The sequence below is a fragment of the Bemisia tabaci genome, chromosome 3, assembly GCF_918797505.1.
Source record: "Bemisia tabaci chromosome 3, PGI_BMITA_v3".
Classification (NCBI taxonomy): domain Eukaryota; kingdom Metazoa; phylum Arthropoda; class Insecta; order Hemiptera; family Aleyrodidae; genus Bemisia; species Bemisia tabaci.
The window spans coordinates 20,802,182-20,826,528 of NC_092795.1; the positions used below are offsets into that span (position 1 = coordinate 20,802,182).

A 24,347-nucleotide genomic window follows, 5' to 3' on the forward strand; every position below is an offset into this window, starting at 1 on the left:
AACAATTTGGTACCTTTTTTACTTCTCTTTTTCTTTAGGGGGGGGGGGGTGTCTTATACCCCAAGAGTGGTTCAAAAATGAGTTCGCTCACAATACAATTCTTGAAGTTTGAATCCTATCCGTCATCAAGTTTATGTGTGAGAAAATGTTGGTACTAAAATCCCTAAAACGACTTGCCGAGCCACAAACTGGAAAAACAGTGTTTTTCAAAGCAAGTCACTCGCCATTTTCAAGCACCGCACTCCTCCATACGATAAACTGAACTCGGGAGAAACGTTGGCTCAGGATCATCAAGAATGCGAGGAATCTTTCAATTGTGAATGATGTACTGCATTATTTCGACAAAAAAGTATTCTAAGTTGAAAAATGGAAATCAAAAACACAAATTAACGTTGAACTGTATCATAGAGGTAGCAGAATAAGGTCCTCAGTTCAATTTTTCCCATAGGTACCTATACTTGAGACGAGAGTCACTGGAAATGACTATCTCAATTTTTCATCTTTCAATTAACTCCTTCATCCGTGTTATTCTTAAATATACGTATAAAAATCAATTAAATCCAGAAGTTATATATAACGCGGATAAAATAAGAGTAAATTGATTTCAACGTGTAGTGGAGAAACCCACCTCATGGCAATAGAGGTATTTTGGTCACTGCGAAATCCAATCGGACGTATTCTTGCCAAACAGGACTATGTGCATTATGACGTGAGACCTGTTATGCATAGCTTCTTACGAGTTTCAAGGCTCATGTCTTAATACACATAGTTCCATTTGGCAGAGATACGTCCAATTTATACCCGACGTCGATTTTACCGCAACTCTCATTCCAACACAAGTTACACGCGCCATTAGCATTCTTTTTGGAGCCATTCATTATCGTGACTTTTATTTTCTTTTATTTGTATTTTTTTCAATCTGAACACCTCCTCCTTCCAACCGTGAGGCACCAATCGGACCGCGTTAAGCAGAAAGGAACCAATCCACATCAACTGATGCCAAATTTACTTGGGAAATTTAATTTTCACACGAAAACAATCTCGCGGATTTTTGAGCGAATTTCAGTAAATTTTCTGCATGGTACGAAGCAAATTTCTTAAAATTTTCGAAGGATTCCGCACAAACGTTTTCTTGTAAAAAATTTAACCATTCACTGAAAAAAAAATCTCGCTGTATTTACTAAGAAAAGGGTAAAATTACCAAGAATTCAGGGTTCTATTTGATCCCAGTTTTTCTTTGTAAAATTACCATTTATGGGATTGGTAATTTTACTGAGAAGTCTCTGTAAAATTATTGAACTTTCTCGGTAATTTTACTGGACCTTGGTAAAAACGCCAATATTTTTTATCGACTGTGGTAGAATTACCGATACGAGATAAAATGGCAAAGTTACCGGGAATTGATTACCAATAAAAGTGGTATTATTACCTGGAAAAATCAGTAAAAATACCGGTTTGTAGGTAAGTTTACCAGTCTATCTTGGTAAAATTACCAATAATTGGTAAAAAAAAGTGAGATGGTAAAGGTACCAACGGACCTTGGTAAAAACGCCGAGAATTTTTTTTTCAGTGATTCAGTTAAATTTGGCAGTAGGTGGTGTGACTTAGTTCCTTTCTGCTAAACGCGGTCCGATTTTCGCCCCCTCCTCGTGGCTGCGAGCCTCCTCTCAGTAGTCTGAGGACCCAAGATTTGTGAGGGTCCGATAGACAAGTCTCGTAATAGCTCCTAAAGAATGTTGAGAAATGTTTGGCGTCCCACCGCGGGTCCTTTTCGGTGCCGTGATATACCGGATCACCAAGGGTCAAACCGAGCCGGCAAATAATTCAAGAACTCGTTCGCCAATAACCCGTCCGCCACGACAAGTCGAATTTTGAGCGAGGAAAAAGAACCGGACGTTTTTATATGCTGAAAGGAACTATGTCCCGAGGGTTTGCGCGTGACATAGTTCCTTTTAGCGTAAATGCGTCCAACTAAACTGGGAGGCGCGAGTTTCGTGCTGTGCGCGGTAGGCGTTGGTGCGCACCTCCGCTAATGAAATTCACTCGGCGTTAATTAATTAGGCGCTGGGCGATCCCGCGGAGCCTGTAGCGCACAAATCAAGAATCATGAGGGATATCAAGGATCACGAGGGATCCTGAAAACCCTGCCCCGAGCCCCGAACGCGGAACATCAGCGTCTGATTAAAAATAAACGAACACGATTTACAAGCCGTCGAAACCGGCTCCTTCACTCCTCGGAATTTATTCTGGATTCTTTATCTGGTATCAGTATTCAACCTGTGGGGAAGTTAGAGTTGAAAGGAGAGTGGGTTGGAAGATTGTCCTAAGGTCTCTCTTCAGCACTTCGGAGGACGATTTAATAGTTGAGCGATCGATGGTAGTTTCTGGGTTTTAGGACTCCTGAGAGTTTACCATCATCACTGTACGCCATGATACGTCAGGTTTCAATGCTTGAAATTTTACGAAGAAACTTTCTGAAATATCATCAAAGCTGTGATTCCAAGCGTGCGAATACATCCGTGCCGTGCGGACCTTTCCCATGGAACACGGACCGCGCACGGACCTTCCCCATTCGACACGGACCGCGTACGGACCATAAGTATACATACGACACAAACGCGGGACAAATGGGAAAAACACGAAAAATAAAGGCTCTATCTGTAAATTTTAGTCGGTTTCAATGGCAAGAATTGTCGGCCCCAGAATCCCAAGCCACTAAACTCATACAGGAATGAAAAGGAAGGTCACAACTAGTCACCTACTGTCCTGGTATCGCCTGATGTTATCTATGTTTCTGTCAACATATAAAACTCTTCAAAATATATTTAGTTTTAGATCCCTTCACGAGATTCAAAATCAACGGTGTAAGTCCGCAGCCACGTGTCTCCTTTGCGGTGTTTGCAAATTTTCCTTCCTATTTCATTTATTTAAAGAAGAACAAACCAACATCATTGGTTAAAATTTTCATAGAATTTTCCTCGCACAGAGAAGGAAAATCACGGCAGTTTTCAAGAATTGCCGTTAAGTAGTTTTCCATGCAAAAAATAAAGTATGACAGGAAGTCTGCCACGTCGCAAACCGAGATACGTGGTTGCGGATTTGTACACCGTCGAAATGCTTCTTAAATCCGCCTATTTTTTTACTCAAGTTCTTTTCCACTCAAGTCCTTTTGGATTTGTTTCTAGACAATTCCAACTTACGTTTTGATTATATCACTCAATAGTGCGCTTCTATGCCGTCTCCAATGAGATTGTAGTAAGAGGCAATCTACTTGCATTCTTCGTAAATGACTCCATCAGGTGATGAGCAAATCCAAAATTTATTCAAAACGCCTTCAAGTGTAAGATATGCTTCCGAGCATTACATATGTGTTCGAACAGTTGCTTCTGAATGTTGCCACGACCACTTCAATACCTCTCCAATATTTATTTTTCCGATATTGTCAGAGAAGAATAATTTTAAGAGGCTCAGGTTTGCACACGCCTGAGGAGAGATGCGAACTCGATTAAATATTTAATTCAAAAAAGCGAGGGCAAGGGTTAAACGAAAATAATAATCTGATAGAGAAAAAAGAAATTAGTTACCGATTCGCAACTCAGAGGAGAGGGTCGGCGAAACCACATTTGAAAGCATCTCATGCGGCAAACGCGATTTCGGAATCTTCGGCCGGTCCGCTGAGCCCGGCTTACAGTCCCATCAACGCCTTGTGAGCATTATCCGCCATCTCGTCGGATTATATGCCAAATCGCATCCAGTGCGAAGCAGTGCATTTTGCCGGCAAAGCGTTATGAAGGCTCCGTGCCTTACATGAGGCGAATTTCATCCAGGTTTGAGACGCCTTATTTCCTCTACGAGTATTTTTACGTGCAGCTTTAAGAACTTAACTATAGCGTCTGAGCGAAATCATAGAAGAAAGAAACAAGTTTGAAAGCTCGCTTCAACTGCAACAGCAATACAGAGAGACCAAGTAAATCATCTATTTCTTCATGTGAAACAACATGTTTACGATTACTGATGACCATTGTTGCCGAAGAAGTTTATCAAACCAAATCTTGTATAAGAGATAAATCCCTTTAATGTCGCCAACCAATCATAAATTTAGTAAAATATAAAGCTCATTTTCTTTATACTGAATTTTTCTTGGATGGAGGTAGTTATAAAGTCGGCTCTTTTTTTGTATGCTTAGTCGTGGAAAGTACTAAGGGGCCATCCCTAAATTACGTAAAGCATTTTTTTCGGCATTTTTAACACCCCTCCCCCCTTGTACAGCTTTTGTGACGTGGGTCCCTATCCTTAAGCACTTAAAGACAGAATGGCGTACCGCTTTCCACGACAACCAGCAACCCCAGCAACCAGCTTTCCCCTCCCCCTAAAGCGTTACGAAATTTAGGGACGGCCCCTAAAGCTATAGATGAAGTCATTCAAAAGTTTTCATTCACACACACAAACATATTATTTTGTGATCGTAGAATCTTCATTGCACGTACGTCATTTACTTCTTCATTTTTGTCTAAAATATATGTTAAACTCAAAAAAAAAACCTCCAAAAACAATTTCCTAACATATGGAGCTCTGTGGGAAGATGATACGCCTTACTGCCTTCCTCATCGAAAAATAAAAACCACATCGGGACTTGAAAAAATCACTTTTTACTGAACACTTAATCGAGCCATCTCGAACTATTTCCCCGCCAATTTTTTTTCTCCATCTTTTTTCCTTCCTCTCGCCTCCAGGAGGCCTGGCCAGACGTTGTACTAAACCTCAATTTAATATTTGAGCAGATAATGAGACTGTCACTACGTTGTAGCTTTCGGGAAGTGCGGCGCGAGGAACATTGCCAAATCCTTCATAAAATTCTGCAATTCCATAACCTTCAAACAGGAAATTTTCGTCACAATCTGGCAAGAATGCTAACCAGCGTCAGGCGCAGCTCCATTCGATCGCATATAATACGATGCAATAAAAAAAATATGTATTTACATCATGATGCGAATTTTCGAAGCCGAGATTGCGGAGAGCTTTTTCGAAGACCGACGGGGGAGGCGGGCGAGGGGTGTGATTGGAAATTGAAAAGTTAGCGGGTGGGCGGGGGGTGGCTCGGCGGGAAGGTTAAGGGTGGTTTGAGCGATGAAAATCTGAGGTCTCGACGGGATGCGCGCGATATGGTTTGTCGCGAGGTAGTTAATAGTTGCGTCTTGCAAGATGCCGGAGATGTTTAAAAGGACGCTACGATGTCACGCTGTGCAAACAGCTCGGTTTTCTACCACTCCGAGGAAATCATACCGACTGTCAAAGTCAGATGGACATTGCTGTCCTTTGTCGGAGTTTCAAGGTATCAAAATCAATGAAAACTACCTTTAAGTACGTTTCCTTTGGATTTTATCAAGATGTCCCAATAGTTTGGAAGTCTGAGGTATCGCCAAGCTCTGGTATCATTGAAACTTTCAAACAAATCCAAAACAGCAGCCTTTGTTGACCAGAGACAAAATTTCGTCGTCTCCCAGACAATAAGACGTGATTGCATTCTTACATCGCAAAATTGACTCATACAGTGCCACCTATTTATAAAAATATATTCGTGCCATTCCTTTCTAATTTCGTGCCGATTTTTGCATGCAGTTGATCGTGAGAAAAAGCAGAGAAACTTTTGATCATGGATAAACGCCCAACGGTTTCATAGTAAAAAATACAATTTACGAGTAAAAATTCTGCAGCATTGAAATGAAGTTACGTTTTTTCGTATACTTTTCCCTGCCATCCCAGCAGAGGTAAAACATTTAAGAGAAAAACAATTTTTTTTGAGAATGTAAAAATGTCCTTCTCATAGGCAACAACGCCCTTTTAGCATCCCAGAAGGAGTGCAAAAATTTAAGAAACTTTTTTTTTCCCCGAGAATCCCAAACGTCCCTTATATTAGTTTCTTTTTGGTTGTAAATCCAAGCGAGCTTGATTTCCAGTTGAGCTGTTAACCAGCAATCATATTGAAGTATGTCATATTTTCTTCCTCCTCCTCTTCTGCATCACCGAGAGGAAAATTCGTTCTTAGCTGCACTTACCTTCAAGTGCAACCGCCGAAGTGTCCTTTTTAATACCATCAAACCAATTTCTTAACACTTCGCTCAAGAGCTGATGAGATGTTAATAATCTGAGCTTCGAATAGTCGAAAAGCTCAGGTGTAAGAATTACCTTTTGCTCCCGCATCACGAGGCTAGAACTGGTGGATCCCATTGGAACTCAGCTCATTAAGTTAGGAAACATGTATGTAGACATGTTCATGAATACATATTTTTTAAGGCAAAATCATCGGAGTATATGCAGTATTTTAAAAACAATTTAAAAAAATAATAATATATAAGAGAGAGCAAAAGGGACAGGGGGGGGGGGGGATTTGTTGATCTTTTCTCTCCCTCTCTCTCTCGTACTTTTTCTTTTAATTTAATTTTTTTTTTAATTTTATTTTTCCTCTCTGTTAAACGGTCCTATCTGTCTCTAAATTAAAATTACTGTACGTACGTATGAACTTTCAAATAATTCATTTAGATTACACTTACATTTAGATTAGTTAGGTTTACATTTTTTACTTCCTAGATTTTACTTACATTTCATAAAGACTTAATTTTCCTTGCTCATTTCCTCCCAAAAATGAGAGATTCGTTGCTTACACGCATAATGTGCGAAATCACGAGCAACAGTGCAATCCGAATGTAGGGGTAAATAGTTCATGTGACATCGCGGGAAAGCGTGGCGCAAAATGGTTGTTGCTGTCTGCTGTCTGGGCCGTTCGCGGTCATGGTCGTTGCCCGGCGGACTGGGCGCCATATTGGACGTGCGGGGTTGAAGCACCCGCTGAGAAGCCACTGAAAAAATAATAAACCGAAACGTATTCAGCGGTTCAGCGCACAAGGTCCAATAATAACTCTTCAACCGTCCACAAACTAGCTCTGAACTCCCAAGTTCCCCACTTAAAACGGACTTGAGGGTACTTAGCGAAATAGATCAGATATTTGGATTCTCTGCGTCCAGGTACGTCAATGGTGACACCGAAAAAAAAAATCCTGTATTCCGGCATTTAATGCTCAGTACCCTTAGAGCTGTTAGTGACTAGACAACGAGAGATTTAATTGAGTGAGGAAAATCATATTGCGAAAAAATGCGATAAATTTCGGGGAAAAACCTTAATTGAAATTGAAAAAATGGGGACTCTACTTCATGAACAATACGATGACCATATTGAGGTTTTGAGGAAGTTACACTCCGAAAGATCAAAAGAGAGATTTGTGTTTTTATACATCAAAATGAGCCAATTAAAACATTCTATGCGGGGATAATACTAAAATCTACATAAGATTCATAACAGACGCCTCGTGGATAGATGCAATGCGAATTTTGTATTTTCTGTATCCCTAATACGAGCCCGAAAAATACCAAGAAAAGACACAATGAAAACATGCATTCGGAACGTAAAAATGTATACACCCTTAGAATTTCAATATTTCTGAGCTTACATCGTTTTTCAAAAAGTTGCGGCGCTAACATTTCTGCGTGAAATATTTCGAGAATTTTAGCAGGGTTCTGGATCAGCATCTGAGCCGAATTTTAGGAGGAGGCACAATTTGCTCACATAGGCAAGATTGACTGGTGAAATGCGTTTGATTCTCTTTAAACCTTAGTGAATACCAATGTGATTTTTTCCCCCGCTTGAAAGAGGATCTTTAATTTCCGTACAGTCATTGTGCTGCTGCTGTTAAAAAAGCAGGAGAAGAAACTCAGGGTAAGCACAGGCATTTTGAAAATTATGAACTCTGAGAATGAGTGCATACAGTATGAGGCATCGATTTGATATCAGAATATCATGTCAACGGTGAAACTCCCAAACCGCATGTATCTCGGTTTGCGACATTCCTGATTCCTCGCCGTACGCACTTTATTTTTTAAAGGGAAAACTACTAGAAGTTACTCCTTTATAATTTCCGTGATTTTCCTTATTTCTCGAAAATTCTTCGAAAACTTCAAAAATGACGTTCATTTGTGCTCCCTCTAAAAAATAAAATTGGGCGGAGATTTCAAAGCACCGTAAACGAGATACGTGGTTGAGAGGTCCATCGTCGACATGTATGTGAATCCATTGCGCTGGGATTGAATTCCAGCACGAATGTGCGTAAAAGTGTCCGTTGTGGTCGCAAAGACGGAGTATTTTTGCAATCCCTCCATGTCGTCATCTTACCCTTTCACCATCTGTGACCACAATGATAAGTCAATCCCGGAACTCGACGAGAACGCACGCATGTGACGCATACGGATTCGTGTAAAGTATCAAAAAGCTCAAAAGTTTGAGCAAATACTTCGCCTCCGAATATACTCGTACAAGTTCATGTTCCTCTCTCCTCCGTTCCTTTCAAATCCTCAACTTATAGTTTTATTCTTTATTAGTTCTTCAACTTATAACTTTGAGCCAACGCACGGTTACTTTTTCCCTCTTTTTCTTTGAAGCAAAAGATGGCTTTAAAAACTCGGAAAAAACATCCAGATCTGCAAGTGACGTTTGTGCTCTTTTCTAGCCGGGAGTTATGCTAACCCTGTGTTGCACACTCGTGTAGTTATCGGACTTTATGGCAATAAATATGTATACTATACTAGGTAGGGACTATATTGTAGACTAAAGTGTACGGGGTTAAGGAAAAATCCCCCCTCCCACCCCACCCTGTCCGAAGTTTTTGAATCCGCCTCTGACCTACGCCTTCAACGAAGTGACAGACAATTTTAGGAGCCAAGGAATTGACCTTTATATTTTCTTTTCAGAGGATGCAACAAATTCGAACTCTTTGAAAAGAAATTCCATCGAAAGTTCCTCTTGAAAATTCCACTTCACGGAAAAAAATGAATTGCTGGTTTAACAATTAAATTGTCAAAAAATATGTCCGACATGTTTCAAATGTACATTCTACAATAGTGGAAAGCTAATTTAACCGTGAGGGTGGTTAAATTATCATTTTTTATCATAAAATCTACATTGAAACATGTCGGACACTCTTTTAAACTACGAAATTGTTCAATCAGCAATTTCATTTTTTCCGTGTTGAACAGTTTAACGTCCAAATAACAAGCCGAGACAGAATAAAATGTAACGAAAAAAGAATTTACCGATTTGAATTTCAAGGCTATTTTTACGCACTGTTCAGGCCTGTGTATATTTTTTTTAAACTTACGCCAAGGAAAAATCTGTACATCCTGCCAGGGACTCGACCATGGGGTGGGGAGTCGGAACTTCCCGGAAATGCAGTCCAACTTAAAACTAACCGCTGCGCCGCTGGATGGGGGGACGCGTAAGCACGGGAGCAAAAGAAGCAGACCGTAAAAGCGATTCATGTTGATTTAAGGATTTACTAGGGCTTCGATCCGTTTCAGCTGAGCAGCAGCCGCGGCTTCTCGGTTATCTGCCGAGTCGATCGCTCAACTTCTAGATCTTCGCGTCATCAGATCAACTTGCCTCTTCCTCTTCAAAAAACGGAATTTGCGCCTACAGACCGAAGTCCAGAATTCAGATACAATGGAGATGTTGCATGTGTGAAGGATTTGCGATTTCACTATTCGTTCTTATGTAAAAGTTCGCGAGAAACACGACGGTGCCACTGGTTTTCTCTGAAATCAACTCCCAAGCTCAAAAAAAGCTCTCAAGTTGAGGCCAAAATGGAGGGGATATCCCACGCTACCCTGAGAGTCCACCTCTACATCAAGATAAACTCTCCATGCGAAGATAGGGAGCGCATACATTGACAGGGCTGCCACTTCATTTGGGGACTCCAAAACTGAAAACACGGCAACCCTGCTAATGTATTTGCTCCCTATCTTTGCATGGAGAGTTTGTCTTGATGTAGAGGTGGACTCTCAGGGTAGGGTGGGATATCCCCTCCATTTTGGCCTCACTTAAAGAGCTTTTTTTGAGCTTGGGAGATGATTTCAGAGAAAACCCGTGGCACCATCGTGTTTCTCGCGAACTTTTACATAAGATCAATGGTCAAATCGCAAATCCCTCACACATGCAACATCTCCATTGTTCTAACTTCCTCGTAGCTTCTATTGCATAACCTTCGCATTGAAGGAGCATTCAATCCAAGCGCAAATGCATGCAGACGGAACTAGGCAAGGAGATAGATATTTGCTCCGATAGTTTTTAGCCTTGCTCATCAGAACATTCGGAAGAAATTCCACGAGCAATTCTTTAGAGCATGACGGCAAAGATCCTCTTTTTTCCTTTGCTGTTTTCATTAAAACTCCTTACATGGTCTTCTTGCACGACTGATTTGAAGTTAAATTTGAATCTTTTTAACATTTTTACGCATATTGTGTTTTTTTAGAAGGAAGAATAAATGAACGACATGACTTGAGATTTTGACAAAGTAGCTATGAAGTTGAAAAAGAAAATCTGAGATATATTAAGCCCGCTTTTTGCATTTGCTTTCCTTCCAAAAAAGAAATGAACGGGGCGCGAAAATTTTGAAATGTTGCATTCGAGACACAAGGTTCTAAAGTTTATTAGCCACCGAATATGCTCAAACCTATGTCGATGTCTTGATTTTTGTTCCAAATCTCGGAATAAACGCACCATCTTCATAACACGACCGCGACCCGTGATTTGTCAGCCACACGTGTTGGTTCATTAACGTGTGGCCTCATGCTGACTTCAACGGAGCAAACCTTATTTCTTCCGCACCTCCGCTCCCTCGAAAGCACACATGTTCTTCGCCTGTTAAGTATTTATGATTTCATTATGCACCATGTGACAATCATAAATTCGGCCCGACGCTTCGATCCATCAAGTTTATTTGCAGCCATTGTCCATTGTTCATTGTAGCCTCCTCCGCTCAACTCTATTTTATTTTTCTATCTTTGGGAGGTCGCGACTGCTACTTCTGCCAGCCGCGATCAACAGGGATGGGCCAATGGAAAAAACAGGGTCATTACTAACTATGAAATTGTAAGTCACCATTTGCCAAGGTATCCTTACATATTAATCCTGTCTACCCTTGCTACATTGTCCGTTATCGGAGTCTACAATACGATTCTGATTCACAAGTAAGTCAGTATCAGGCGTAAGTAGTCGAGCTAGTTGGACCAGTCCCTTTTCTTAAAAAGGTTAGCATACAGGTTGGTCTAAAAGTCCGCGCCACCCTCATAACCTGTGGGGTTCTTGCCCCCTATCAGAGTGGTCCCTTTAAAATTTTTGGGGTTTCCAAAAGTCGTTTCCTTTAATCTAGGAGCACTCATAAAATTTCAAGTCTCTAACTCAATTCGTGCAAAGGTTACAGGGGTAGATGCCTGGTGCTGGTGGCGCGGGACTTTTGGGTCACCCCGTATAACCAAAATTATTGTCTTAGAATCATTAAAGTCTTTCTATTTGCTGTTTCCACTCAGACCGTCATTTTAAACTTATCTCGAACTAATTCGTGGTCGAATGTTGTGTTGAACTCCGAATAATGAAAACAAAAAAAGATCCATGGTTCTCCCGCGGGAAGACGAAGGGGACGCCCAATGACAGGGTGGCAAAAGGGGCTTTGCAAAAAATTAGGGAGTGTGGTGTAGAAGGAGGTCATTACGGATATGTGAATTAAATATCGAATTTCAAAATTTCTTAGAGTTCGAAAAGTCATATCGATGATCAATGTGCGGAATCGCTTACCTCCGTTTACTATGTTGCAGACTTCCTGCCGCACATTATCTTTCTTTGAAAAACTAATCAACGTAATTTCTGAAAATCTTCCTTCATTTTTCTCCTCTGTCAGCCGAATATTCTGTATGAATGTCAGTCTTCGAAAAAATAATAGAAGAGCGAAAATTTTGAAACAAAGCTTGGAGAATAGGTGGCTTCACGCTTTGGTCATCGATATGGGTCGAGATCCTCGCGTAAAGCACTACGGAGCACCCATAATGATGTCTAGCTCTCATTCCTCGGTGGTCGTAGATATCTCATCTCTCTAAGTGTCATATTTCAGCAAACTGGAGAGTTGTATATATAAAACATAGAGTTATATGTATACATAGACCAAAGTTTTGACTAAGTTCGCGGCGACGGACGAAGCGGAACCCGGCAGGAGCCGCCCGGGCAGGCAGCACGCGCGTAACTCGGAGGCAAACAAAATTACCGCTCCAACGCACCGCGACCGCGAATCAGACCTCCCAACAGCCTCTCAAATCCAAAACCCGATCTTGATTTAATATTTGCTTGATGGTCGGCGATAACGCGGCCGGAGGGGCGGGGGCGCGATTTCCATCAAACCGCAGCCAGAAAGTATCGCGTAGTACGGGGTCGTATCCGGTTACATGGTATCCTCCATCTTCCCCCGTCGCGATTTTCATGGGCGGCTGGAGCGGAGGCCCGGCCGCCGCTGAAATTACTTTACACTGCGCACAGGTTAGTCGGGCGTCCCTCCGGTCCCTTCCTCGGAGGCCCGACAGGGATATTTTGTTATTAAAGTTGTCGGATTAGCGCTGATATCGGATCTCGTTGAAGTGTGCGTGAGGATCCGGAGGGATGGGGATGGGGATGGTCAACTTCCCGGATAATAGTCATTATCGCGTCCAGGAGGCAAAAAATTGCTCCGTTCCCCCTCACCCCAGGCCCGCTCGCTGATGGAGAGTGACGCTGAGATTGAGAGATAAGCTAATTTGCATTGGAGATTTTCGGGGGGCTGTTGGGTGACAGTCGTCTCTCGGACTTGCCTTGGGGAACGTTCCTATCCCTAAATTACATAACCCTCCAGGGGAGTGGGAGGTGTCTTTGCCACACTGGAAAAGAAAAACACATTAGATCTAGGGTCAGGCTCTTGAAAACATTAACAAGAAAAAAGACTCTTGATTCAATCAGATTTAAGCTTAAATCAAAAGGAAATCCGCTCAAATTAAGAGGTTTGATTCTTGATTTAAGCTTAAATCTGATTGAATTAAGAGTATTTTTTCTTGTCGATGTTTTCAAGAGTCTGGCCTCTAGAACCAATGTGGTTTTTTTTTCCAGTGCACGCTAAAAAAATAGCTCCAGGTCTGAGGGCTGTAATTGCAGGCTGTTTAGACGTGGAGTCTGCTGCGAATTCTGAAGCCGTAAGTTTCGGACGTAAGTGCCGCCCTTATAGGGCTGAGAAAACGGCCACTACTCTAGCTCTAATCCAGAATTTACCGTCTCTAAACCTGGAGCGGACGGTATAGTTAATTTTCCAATAAGGTACCACTATTCCTAGTTTATTTTCACTGGTCCTATTTATGTTTTATCCCTAAAAGTACCTTTCTCTACCATGGCCGGAATCACCTACTTGCCGCCCATGGGCCGCCTGTATTTTGCCGCCCCCTTCTCATTCGTTTTGAAACTCGATAAAAACCACCAAATGAACGTGTCAGCGGGAGAGGGGTGCATAAGACGCTTTTACTCGTGTTGAACACATTTTTTGGGAAAGTCCTGTCAACACTACTAGCAAAAGTTCACGGAACTTTGCGCGAAAGTTAAGTTCCGTAAACCTATCTCTGTGTGGACAAGGCCTTCCATTCATAAGAAATGAACGAAAAAATTATGAAAGAACAAACATAATAGTGTGGTTCAATGATCTTAACTTCCACCGCCGCACCGCGCAGACCGCACTGTGTTTGGCTTAATGCGTGAAGTATTCACGCAGTCTTGTAGGCGCTATGCGTTTCACGCTGACCGCTTTGTGTTTGGCGCAATGCGTGAAGTATTCACGCAGTCTTGTAGGCACTATCCGTTTCACGCTGACCGCAATGACCGCACTGTGTTTGATGCAATGCGTGAAGTATTCGTGCAGTCCTGTAGGCGCTAATATGTGTTACATGCCGATCGCCGAGCCGAGGGCTTCTCCTTTTCATCTCAAGTCCTCGTTATCATTTCTCTCTAAGTCTTCTCTGAGCCGTTCCAGACCAAATTGCGTGTTTGGTCTCTCTCTTAACTCGACTTATTAAAGGTGCTGTCTCTTGTATCACTAAGAGACGACAAAATTAGAAATTACTATCCTCTCAGGAAATGAGAGATTTTGTCGCCTTTTCTCGTTTGTAGTTGTGTTTTTATAAATCCGATTTTTCTTTTTACCTACACTTTAAAAAATTGCAAATTTTTGCCGCCCCTTAGATTTGCCGTCATCGGCCGCGGCCTATGTGGCCACCCCCCTAATCCGGCCCTGATCTCTACGTATGGGAGCTAATGATAAATAGCGGTGGTGACATTCCCAAACCACGTACCTCGATTTGCAACGTTGCAGACTACTTTTCATACTGTATTTTTTAAATGAAGAACTACTAAACGTCAATTCTTAAAAACTCCCGTGATTTTTCTTTTCAGTGTGAAGAAAAAACTGTGAAAACTTCGAGGGATGCTATTGGTTTATTCTCGTTCACAACAGTAAAATGAGAGCGGAGATTTTTTAACACCACAAACGAGTTACGCGATTTGGGGATTAGGCCGTCGAATCGTTGTTCATTTAATGAGCTAAAAAGAGTGGTTCATCGTGGCAAAATGTGGTTCGTAAAACCCGTAATGACAACTCTTCTATCCAGAGATTTTGGGTTTTTATATTTCGATGTCAATTGAAACGTGTGTTTAGCTCCGAAGTTTATTCTTCTGTTTCGACCAACGAAAGGTAGAAAACAAACCAAGATGAAAATTATAAGATTCGGAGGGAAATCGTGAAATTGATACGTAGGAGACGGAAAGCAAGTTGTTGGAAAGATAAATTGAAACTTTGCGCCGTTTCAGAGGAGTAAAAGCAGGAAACAATCGAGTCAAAATGAATCAAGATGGAAACAAAATTAAATCTCGGAGGTTGGAAAAGGGTGGGCTCGGAAACAACACCTTTAATCAATATTATTGTTACTCTCGGAGACAAACGCTTCATGGTGTTGGCTCGGAAAGCTCCCTTGTTCATGCAAAAACGTCTACTAGCAATGGATTCATGTTCTGGTTTTTTTTCTCCTGTATTCGCCAGACAATCAACGTATGGAGGATATTCAACTCACTGCACGTAAAAAAGAAAAAAAGGAGTATAGTATATAAAAGAATTAAAGCCATTCATTGCTGTCTTAATCGAGATTCGTTGCAGGTACTGTTCGGACTCGCGCAATTTAATTTCAATACAAACTGAACATGCACTGGAAAAAAAACACATTGGATCTAGAGTCCAGGCTCTTAAAAACATCGGCAAGAAAAAATTCTCTTGATTCAATCAGATTTAAGCTTAAATCAAGAACCAAGCCTCTTAATTTGAGCGGATTTCCTTTTGATTCAAGCAAAAATCTGATTGAATCAAGAGTATTTTTTTCTTGTCAATGTTTTCAAGATTCTGGACTCAAGATCCAATGTGTTTTTTTTTCCAGTGTGGGTTCCATTTGAACGAAAGGTAAATAGACTGCCTTGAACTAAAAGTAACGCTAATTTTGTGGTTTTTAGGAACTTTCCTTCCCTGTGATGCTTCCATTAGAAGCTCCCCCCCCCCCCCCCCCCCCCGGAGAAAAAATAACGTTGAATCAGCTTCCACAAATTAGACTAAAATCACCATTCGTGCTGTGCAGGTAGGCATAACGAACTCTGAAGCGTACCTTTCGTGGTATCTAAATTTCGAAATTATATGCAAAATGATCTGCCTTCATTTCAAACGACAGGCAAAACGAGCCTCCACGAGTAGCAATAGTGGTATCTGAATGACGCGCATAATGACTTGCCTTCATTTTACAAGATAGGCAAAACGAGCTCCCACGAGCAGTAATAGTGGTATCAACTAAAAAGTGTATATCACATCTGAGGGCGCAATATAACGACCTGTAAGAACCGCTTTCTCTTTTGCCATCCTTTTCTTTTCAATCGAGGATGGATCCGTTTGTCTGAAAAATTCTTAAAGTTAGGGTGTCATCATTTCCGCACAATTTTATATCCACGAGCTCAGTTTTATTAATCCAATAAAACCGTCTTCACGGTTTCGTTACGAGTATTAAATTTGATTCGCTCGAGGGCACCCGGCGCCCCTTGGCTCCATCGTAAAACCACTCCTAATTGAAATCATGTTGCAAAAGCCAAACGGCCAGTCATAACGGGGAGGGATTCAGCCAACCACTTCCAAATGGCCCGCGTTTTGCAGAAAGGAACTAAGCCACATCAGCTATTGCCAAATTCTACTGGACAATTTAACTTCTTACAAGAGAACATTGGTGTGGATTCCTTTCAATACTTTAAGGAATACGCTCCGTACTCTGCAGAAAATAGAGAATTTGCAGGTGTCTCAAATTTGATGAATTCCGTGTTTAAGTGGAAGCTACTGAGTAAACTGAACACGAGGATGCCCTTCGTTCATGAATTGAACTATTGTTGGAGAAGATTATGACAAAATTATCTAATCTGCTAAAATACGAATATTTAAATGGGAAATGCCGCCAAATGACGTCACTAGGCGGTGCATTTTCTCACTTTTAAATATATCGAAATACTATTTCCCATATCAGGAAAACATTATAAAAAATGCTGTGAAATCAGCTCTTTAAGCACTTTCAGATAAAGCAAAAAATTTGCATGCAATTTCTCCATTCACTGAAATTTGCACAAAAATTCACACAGCCGATTTCATGCAAAAAATTAGAATGCCCGATTAAATGTTGCAACTGCTAACGTGACTTGGTCCTTTTCTACCTAACGCAGTCCAAATACCGTACGTCTTTTTTCGTTAGGAAATTGGCTCCCTCTCGCTGAAAGCTGCAATTTGGCAATGATCGTTGTTTCATCGTTCCATTAAAGGATCCTCCTTTGACTGCCTCTTGCCCTTTCCTTGAGTCATCGCCGAGTAAAACAGTCTCTTCCAACTAGATGCTTTGCGTGCAGGAAAAGAAACAGTTGTAATAATAATACCACCCCCCTCCCTCTCCGCGACCCACCCTCGGAAACGTGGCGCTTTTCGTCGCTTGCTCCTGATGCTTCGTTGATTTTTTCATTTGATCTTCGCTTTCGTTTGATTTTGATTCGTGCCCTTCCCTCCTTATTGATTGTTCCGCGTATTATTTTTTTCTCCTCGAACGTTTATTCTGAGCCGGGAAAGCCCCCCATTTCCCGAGAAACGGAAGGGATGCGCGCGACCCCCACCCCCTCCTTTCTCCCGTACCGCGGCTCCCATATTAGCCAGATAATGAAGTCGTTGACATGAATTTCTGCTATCAGCTTTCCTCAGCGTTGCGCATCGACTCACAATGCGTTCAGCATCTGCCTTGACTTTTGAGGACAAACAACGGAGGTTTTCTTTCCCGTTGTTCTTCAACCCCTTTTAACTAAAAGGATTCCATACACTCCTGTGCCCGAAATTCCGTATCTTACGGATTTTTATGAGAATCTGTGTTGCCATCCTGCAGGTGCTTTTTTTGAATTCACCATGGAAAAGATGGAAGGTTGATATATGTTTCATCTTTCGAAAAAGAAAATTGCTCTAGAAACTACACATCAAAACTGTGTAAATGGATGATGTTCGTAAATTTTGAAAGTGAGGTTTTATATAAAAAAAAAATAGCAATGAACAGTAATAAATCGAGGTAGGATCGTAAGGATTATAATCAATTTCATTTCAATTTTTTTTTTATTGAATTTATTCTTTTTTTCTATAATGTTGATTTTTCTTTATGTTCCAGGTAAGTCGCCTATCAGCCGATATCATGCTCCTGTCCAAATCATATGTGAGTAAGCAGTCTCATAATTTGTCCATTTTTTTTATCGAAACAAAATCGTAAAAATGTTTCAACCGGTAAGATTCCCTGCTAAAACCGACCATGCTGGCAAAATTTTTATGGGGAAGGAGATGAATAATATCAAGGTTGTTATAGGTAGAATCTGGGTTCAGTTAAACTTTGTAAGTTTATCATACCGAAATCGTGGTAAGGTTGTTCGAGTCCATACAAAAATAAAACAAGTAATCAGGTAAACAATATAAAATATTTTCGATGAATTTCTTCATTTTGAACCTCCCTCTGATCCAGTAGCTTGGCCTGCTTTGCTTTGTACCGATTGAGCTGCCATTTAAAAATTAAATCGATGGAAAAAGATCGACGAACTGGGTGTTTGCAACAAACATCTGAATGGACCACTAGACAGGGGACGAATTTTAGCATTCTAATACATGTTTCTGAACCAAAATTTCTCGTAAAACACGATTCGCGCAACGAAAATTACTGAAACCAACTCCTAACAGAGATATTAACATTTTTATTTCACATTGGTTACGAGGAATTTGAACCGGCCGCTCACAAGAAACTCAAAGCTCTACGTGAATCAAATCGCGCACTACAATGGTTTCAGCAAGCTCCTCAATCGAGCAATGTTCGTTTCCCACCATGTGTTGTTCAAACTATAAGCAATTTGCTATAGCTGAGCCAAAGCGTCAAGACTGAGGTTGCCAGATTTTTATATCGCTGAGACGTTTATGATAACATTTAGCGCGCCATGTGAATCACGTAGAGCATTGAGTTTTCATGAGCGGATGGTTTCAATTCACGCATCAAGAATCATTAAATATCTTCGTAAGGAGTTAATGTCGGTAATTTTCGTTGTGCGTATCGTGTTCTACGTGAAATTTTGGTCAGGAAACATGTATCAGAATGCTGAAATTCGTACCTTGTCTAGTGATCCATTATCGATTCTTTAACACAGCTTGAAATGGGGAAGTATCGACAATCGATCATTCACGCCGCACAGTGGATTCAGTCAATGGGAGAGGTCGGACAAAATTTGGAAACTTTAAAAGCTTATAACTCAGTTTATACAAAATTTTTATGTTCTAAAGGTGGTTTCGTTGGTTTTTTTTGTGAAATTTTCTTCTAGAAGCACCCCTAAAAGTTTGAAATATGACGAAATAAACATCAAAATTTGCGGTTTTAGTTCAAAATTTCATGTCCGACCTCCTTGATCGACTCGATCTACTGTGCGCCGCGTGAAAACAGACTCTCGCACTACGAGCGACGAGTTGCGGTCGCGGTTCCGGTCGCATCAATCGCAACTCGCGCATCCGCGAACTCTCTCCCGCGTCACCGGATTGATTTTCATTCAAGACAATTAAGTTAATTACTCGGAAAGGCTTAAGGACCAAAGGCTGGGAACCGGGATTCCCGAGCAAAGTGCTTTTAAGAAAGACTTTAAAGTTATTAAGGAGCCTCGCCGGCGCGGAGAGGGAAACGTGTAAAAATAATTAACTTACAGGGATTTTGATGGATTGTGTAGCGGGCTGACTAAAGGGACGCGCGTTGAGAGATCCCCGACTGGGTTTCAATAAAGGGTGATTCTTGGAATCGGGGGTGGGGGCGAGGGGAGGGGGGGAGAGGTGAGTTGTCGGGGTAGATAAGGGCAAGGGCGTCTCGTCTTCGTTGGAAATTGAAGTTTCCACGCCTGAGGCCTCCGCAACTGCGCTGTGACGGCGCCGCGCGGGGGATTCGAAGTGTGAATCTCGGTTTCCCTGCTCCTGCTCTTATAACTGATTTGACGCGTCCTCGTGTGAGGAATGATTGATAATTCAGCGACATGGGACGCACCGGGCCCGACTGATTTTTATGAGCAATTTTTCCTCCTGCTTTGCTCCCTGAGCCAAAAATCACAATTGAAAGTATGAAAATATTGTCATTTAATTTAAATTTCCTTTTTATTCTCTTGTATTGGGGTTGGATTTTCATAATACTTCTTTTTCCCGGTCACGTAGATTTGGAGCCTACTAATTGGCCGAAACGGTGCGTGATTTTCAATCCATACAAAATCAAGAATTTTTATACTTCGTTTTATTGTTTGGTACGTTTCTGATTGATAAATATGAAGTTGTGATTCAGTAATAGGTAACTAAAGTAATTTTCCAAGGTTGTCCTGTGTCCTTTTCCAGTCCAGGAAGGGTCCTCGTCTTTTGAAGTGCAGTGGGGGCATTGGAGAGTCTCTCCTGGAAAATTAATCTCTCTGAGATGCATTTTAAGGCTATTACTCGTATACTAGTTTGAATGGATCCGCCGAATATTATCCTCCGAAGATTGAGAAAAAATGTAGACTCTCTCTTCTCCTTCAAAAAAATCCGACATTCAGGAAAATATATCCTTTTTTCCAAATACATGGGATAATATTATGGTTCCAGAGCCCTGAGCTTCATCGGACCTACTTACTAAAACGAGTGCAAACTTTGAATCTCCTGCAATTATGAAGCATACGACTATACCAACACGCAAGTGAATAAAATTGCCTAACCTCCACAATGAAGGCGAATTGCTCCAGGAACTGCTCAAGGAACCAAGAATGCTTATTACGCACGTTTTTCGCAGATTTAGAATTTTTTTTTCTTTCCAAAATTTGAATTCGGGTTTTTTTTTAAAGTACCTATCTGATGTTTTCACTCTATTTTTATAAATTGTCTGCGATCTATAATGAGAAAGATAACCACCTAGAAGTATTACCAACTTCCTCATTCTCTATCAATCTGACCGAGTCTTGATGCAAATAATTTATAATTAAGTAAACTTCGATCTCTAATAGAGTAAAAACATATTTAATCGAAAAAATTTCTCAAAATTTAGAGATATTCAGTGAATCAATACACTGGCGTAAGTTTAACCTTAGTGCTATTCAGTACTATACAGTGACCTGGCGTCAAGCTACAATAAATTCCACACGGTTGTTAACAGCTTTGGCGGTAACTCTCCGTAAAAAGGCCGTTTGTGTCACTAAAAGAGATGTAGACATTTTCAGAATTGAGACCCCCCGGTCTACTCCTCCCTCCGCACAAATGATCATCCGATACTTTATTTGAAGCTGGATGGCTGTGTAAAGTCAACTTTGAAAGAGGGGTTGGATTTCTTACGGCCGTTTAACCGGATTAGTAGATCTGTGGTAATCCCTAGAAAAATAAGCTCGGGATGCGGCCGTCTGCAAGTTGGGAGCTTAAAAATAGGCATTTTACGAGTGTCCCGATGTCTGGATACGGGATGTCGTCCATAAGGTGTCTTCTCAGGTTGAATGGCTCCTCTCGCAAGATCCTTCCTCTTTGCGATATATCGATCGATACGCCACTCAAACCTATGAAAAAAGATCGATTATTAGGGTGTTCGCAGCGAACACCTTAGTAATCGATTCTTTACCATAGCTTCAAATGGCGAGATATCGATAATCGATAATTCACGCCACGCCACTGATTCCTCTTCGACTCCAATAACAGCATTTCGTCTCAAGGGAATCATTCAAATTTGAGAAAATAATCTTCAGAACAGTAACTTTGTTTTAATAATGTCTCTCTTTCACCCGGGACTCCTGATGACAGCTTCTGAAAGACCGCTTCGACTCTGTTTGACTCAATAGTTTATCTTTGACCACAGTATTACGTGCGGAAACCTGGGATGCTTCGTCATTATCCCTCTAGTTTCCAGTAATTAAAAAATTCACGTCTGTTTTTTGTCGTGTCGCGTGTGTTTATTGCGATCGTATAAAACTCTAAATCATGTCACTCATAAAACGTAATGCCTTAATACACGATACTGGGAAGGGGTAGGAGGGGAGCTGAACATTTTTAATTAAAACTGCTGCGTTATTTTTTCCCCGTTGCACAATAGAAACGGATGAAAGGCTTTCAATAAAATTAACCCACAAATTATTTTCATAGAATATTTTGCTCACAAGAAACGAATAAAGTTACCCGATCAATCGGACGAAAGAAATACAGAGACGATGCTGTCGTATAGTCATTCTTAGTTTGCAGCGTGGCGGAATGTGTTTGTTACATTTATTTGAACGAAGAGTAATTAATCATTTTCAATTCATAAAATGTATACCTAATTTTTAGTCGCCTGTGTAAGAATATGCTCATGAAATTTGATAAAATATTTCATACCTAAAATTCACTCTTCCCAAAAATTCTATTGAATATTTTTAAAAGAAAATAAACTAATCATAACACTGGAAAACAACACATTTGATCTGGAGTCCAGACTCTTAAAAACATCGACGAGAAAAAATACTCTTGATTCAATCGGATTTTTGCTTAAATCAAGAACCAAGCCTCTTAATTTGAGCGAATTTCCTTTTGATTTAAGCAAAAATCGGATTGAATCAAGAGTATTTTTTCTTGCTAATGTTTTAAAGAGTCTGGACTCTAGATCCAATGTGTTTTTTTTCCAGTGAATTGTAGGGATTTCGAATCACAGCAACCTGGGAAGAGGTAGGTACTGTTGTTTTACAGTTTCGTCCTCTGATCTTAGCTTTAGGCAGGCATGATTCTAACGCTTTCATTTACTTCCTCATGATCCTCTCGTATGAAAAACTCCGAATGAAAATGAAACAAGTTTACAAGCAGTCGTTTCGCGTTGTATCCATCTTTCCAACTCGCCGAGAATACCGTAAAAGCCGATTGAAATGCGAACAAAACGGAAGCACGCACGACTGAATTTGTCGCTTGGGAGAATCGGAAGCCTCGGAGACGCCCGTGAAAAATTTAAAGGACCTGTACTAGGCGTTGAAGTGAAAGAGGAGGGAAAGCTACAAGACTGGCTAAAGCCGAAGCAGAAGGAGGGACGCGAAGGAAAGGTGGAAAAATGATGAGGACGCCAGAAAATGGTAATCCAAACATTCTTGACGCTCAGGTTTCACAGTCCCTTCAACGATCGATCAAGTCTGAGGCTAATGATTCTCTCTCGCCCTCGTTTTATCGAGCGCACAGGCATGCCAGACATTTTCAAGAGACATTTATTCATTTATTCTTTCATAGCTTCAGTAGTTCATGTGGGTTCTTTGAGGCTGCGGTATGTTATCAGCAATGTCACATGTTCAGGATCAGGGGTCATGGAGGGAAGATCAATTTCGGAAGGGAGAAGTTTTGCAGCTGCTTTGAATTATACTAAGAGCGTTTGGATTATGATAAATTGAAAATAATTTTCAATCGGCCAACTGCACGTGCCAAGAAATCGTGTTTTGATTGTGTACCCACAAATTGATCGATATAGAATATTTAGCAAAAAATCTAGCTCTTTTGTCGTAGGGCATGGAAGAAAAAAGTGTTAGGGATAGTCCCAATCCTCTAAAATTGTGGTACTACCCCATTTTTTGGATGACATGGGTATTTTCAATTAATTGTGGTATTACTGCAACTCAAGTTGGGGTAGTAGCACTACATTTGGGCCAGTAACCTAATTTATTGGGGTAGTACCACAATTGTTTGGAAATTCCCAAATTCGATCTTAATCCCTACCTCTTTTTTACCGTGGGGCGTACCGTACATGCATCTCTACTCGAGCCCAAGAAAGCATGTAGTAATGTGGACGACAGCTCTAATCTTAGAAAGCAGTTACATCCTTACGTTATAGCAGAGCGACGAAGTATGTGAGTCGTCTTGAAGTCATGTCCTCACGTCCGATTTAGGAAATATCACGAAAAAGCGTGTATCTCAGCTATTTTATGTAAAAACTTGGTATTCGGACCTAAAGTGTAATTGTGGCGGAAGGTCTAGAGGAGTGATCACCTGACTTTCCTAAGCCTTAGAAAACTTAAGCTTTTCCCATTATTTTTAGCGCATTTAGTCATTTTCGGGTTCCTAAGTTTATTTCGAAATGTTCCCTCCGTCCTCGCTTAAAAATGTCTGAGATCACGCCCCTGATCTCGACAGACCTCACGAAGAATCCGAAAGGATCAAACATTTAAACATACGGATTGTGTCATGCTGATGTGGATCCAGCAATTTGGCAACACCGGATTTCCTCCATTTAAATCTTATAAAATAATCGATTTTTTTTCGGAGTACCTGGCCCTTCCAAGAATCGATACATTTCTGAAGGTTTAAATGGAGAAAAGACAATGTTGCTAATTTGCTGGATTCGCCAATTGTGTCATGAAGCAATGACCAATGATATGCAACCTTCCTCCGGAAATTTAGCCTTTGTCGAAAGAGAGAACATGCTTGGCCACCATCTTCCACAAGAAGCAACTTTCCTTTTAGCTCCAACATAATTTTGCAACAAACCTGACAATGACACTCCGCCAGTGAAAATCACGTATGAGGTATTTATCCTTAGCTCCGTTTTATTGATTTATCAAACGATTTCGTAATATATGATCTGACGAAACTGACTGCATTCTGCCCCCGTTCTAATACGAAGAGGGCGTGGACAAGGATGAGGTTTGGGGAAAAGGAGAGAACTTTAGGGATGGACTGAATAATTGGCAACGGCGGCGGCGGATCAAATGAACGCATATTCGAAGAGACAAGACAGTCATTTCCGCGATGCAGATAAGAATTGCCTCCGTCGCGTCCCGAGGGATGTTCCTGCGCCGCACCCGCGCCACACTGCGTGCACGCTACGCATGGTGATTGACGTTAGGT

The 24,347-nt window shown here is 41.1% G+C and overlaps 1 protein-coding gene across 1 annotated transcript in view; it reads left to right on the forward strand.

Annotated features, from left to right (window-relative positions):
- Positions 1–24,347, forward strand: part of LOC140224147 (protein sax-3-like) — a 111,473-nt gene that overhangs the window by 64,301 nt on the left and 22,825 nt on the right. Inside the window, exon 3 of the mRNA XM_072297569.1 lies at positions 17,653–17,697. Within this exon, the coding sequence (XP_072153670.1) occupies positions 17,653–17,697 (45 nt within the window). The remainder of the gene's footprint in view (positions 1–17,652; positions 17,698–24,347) is intronic.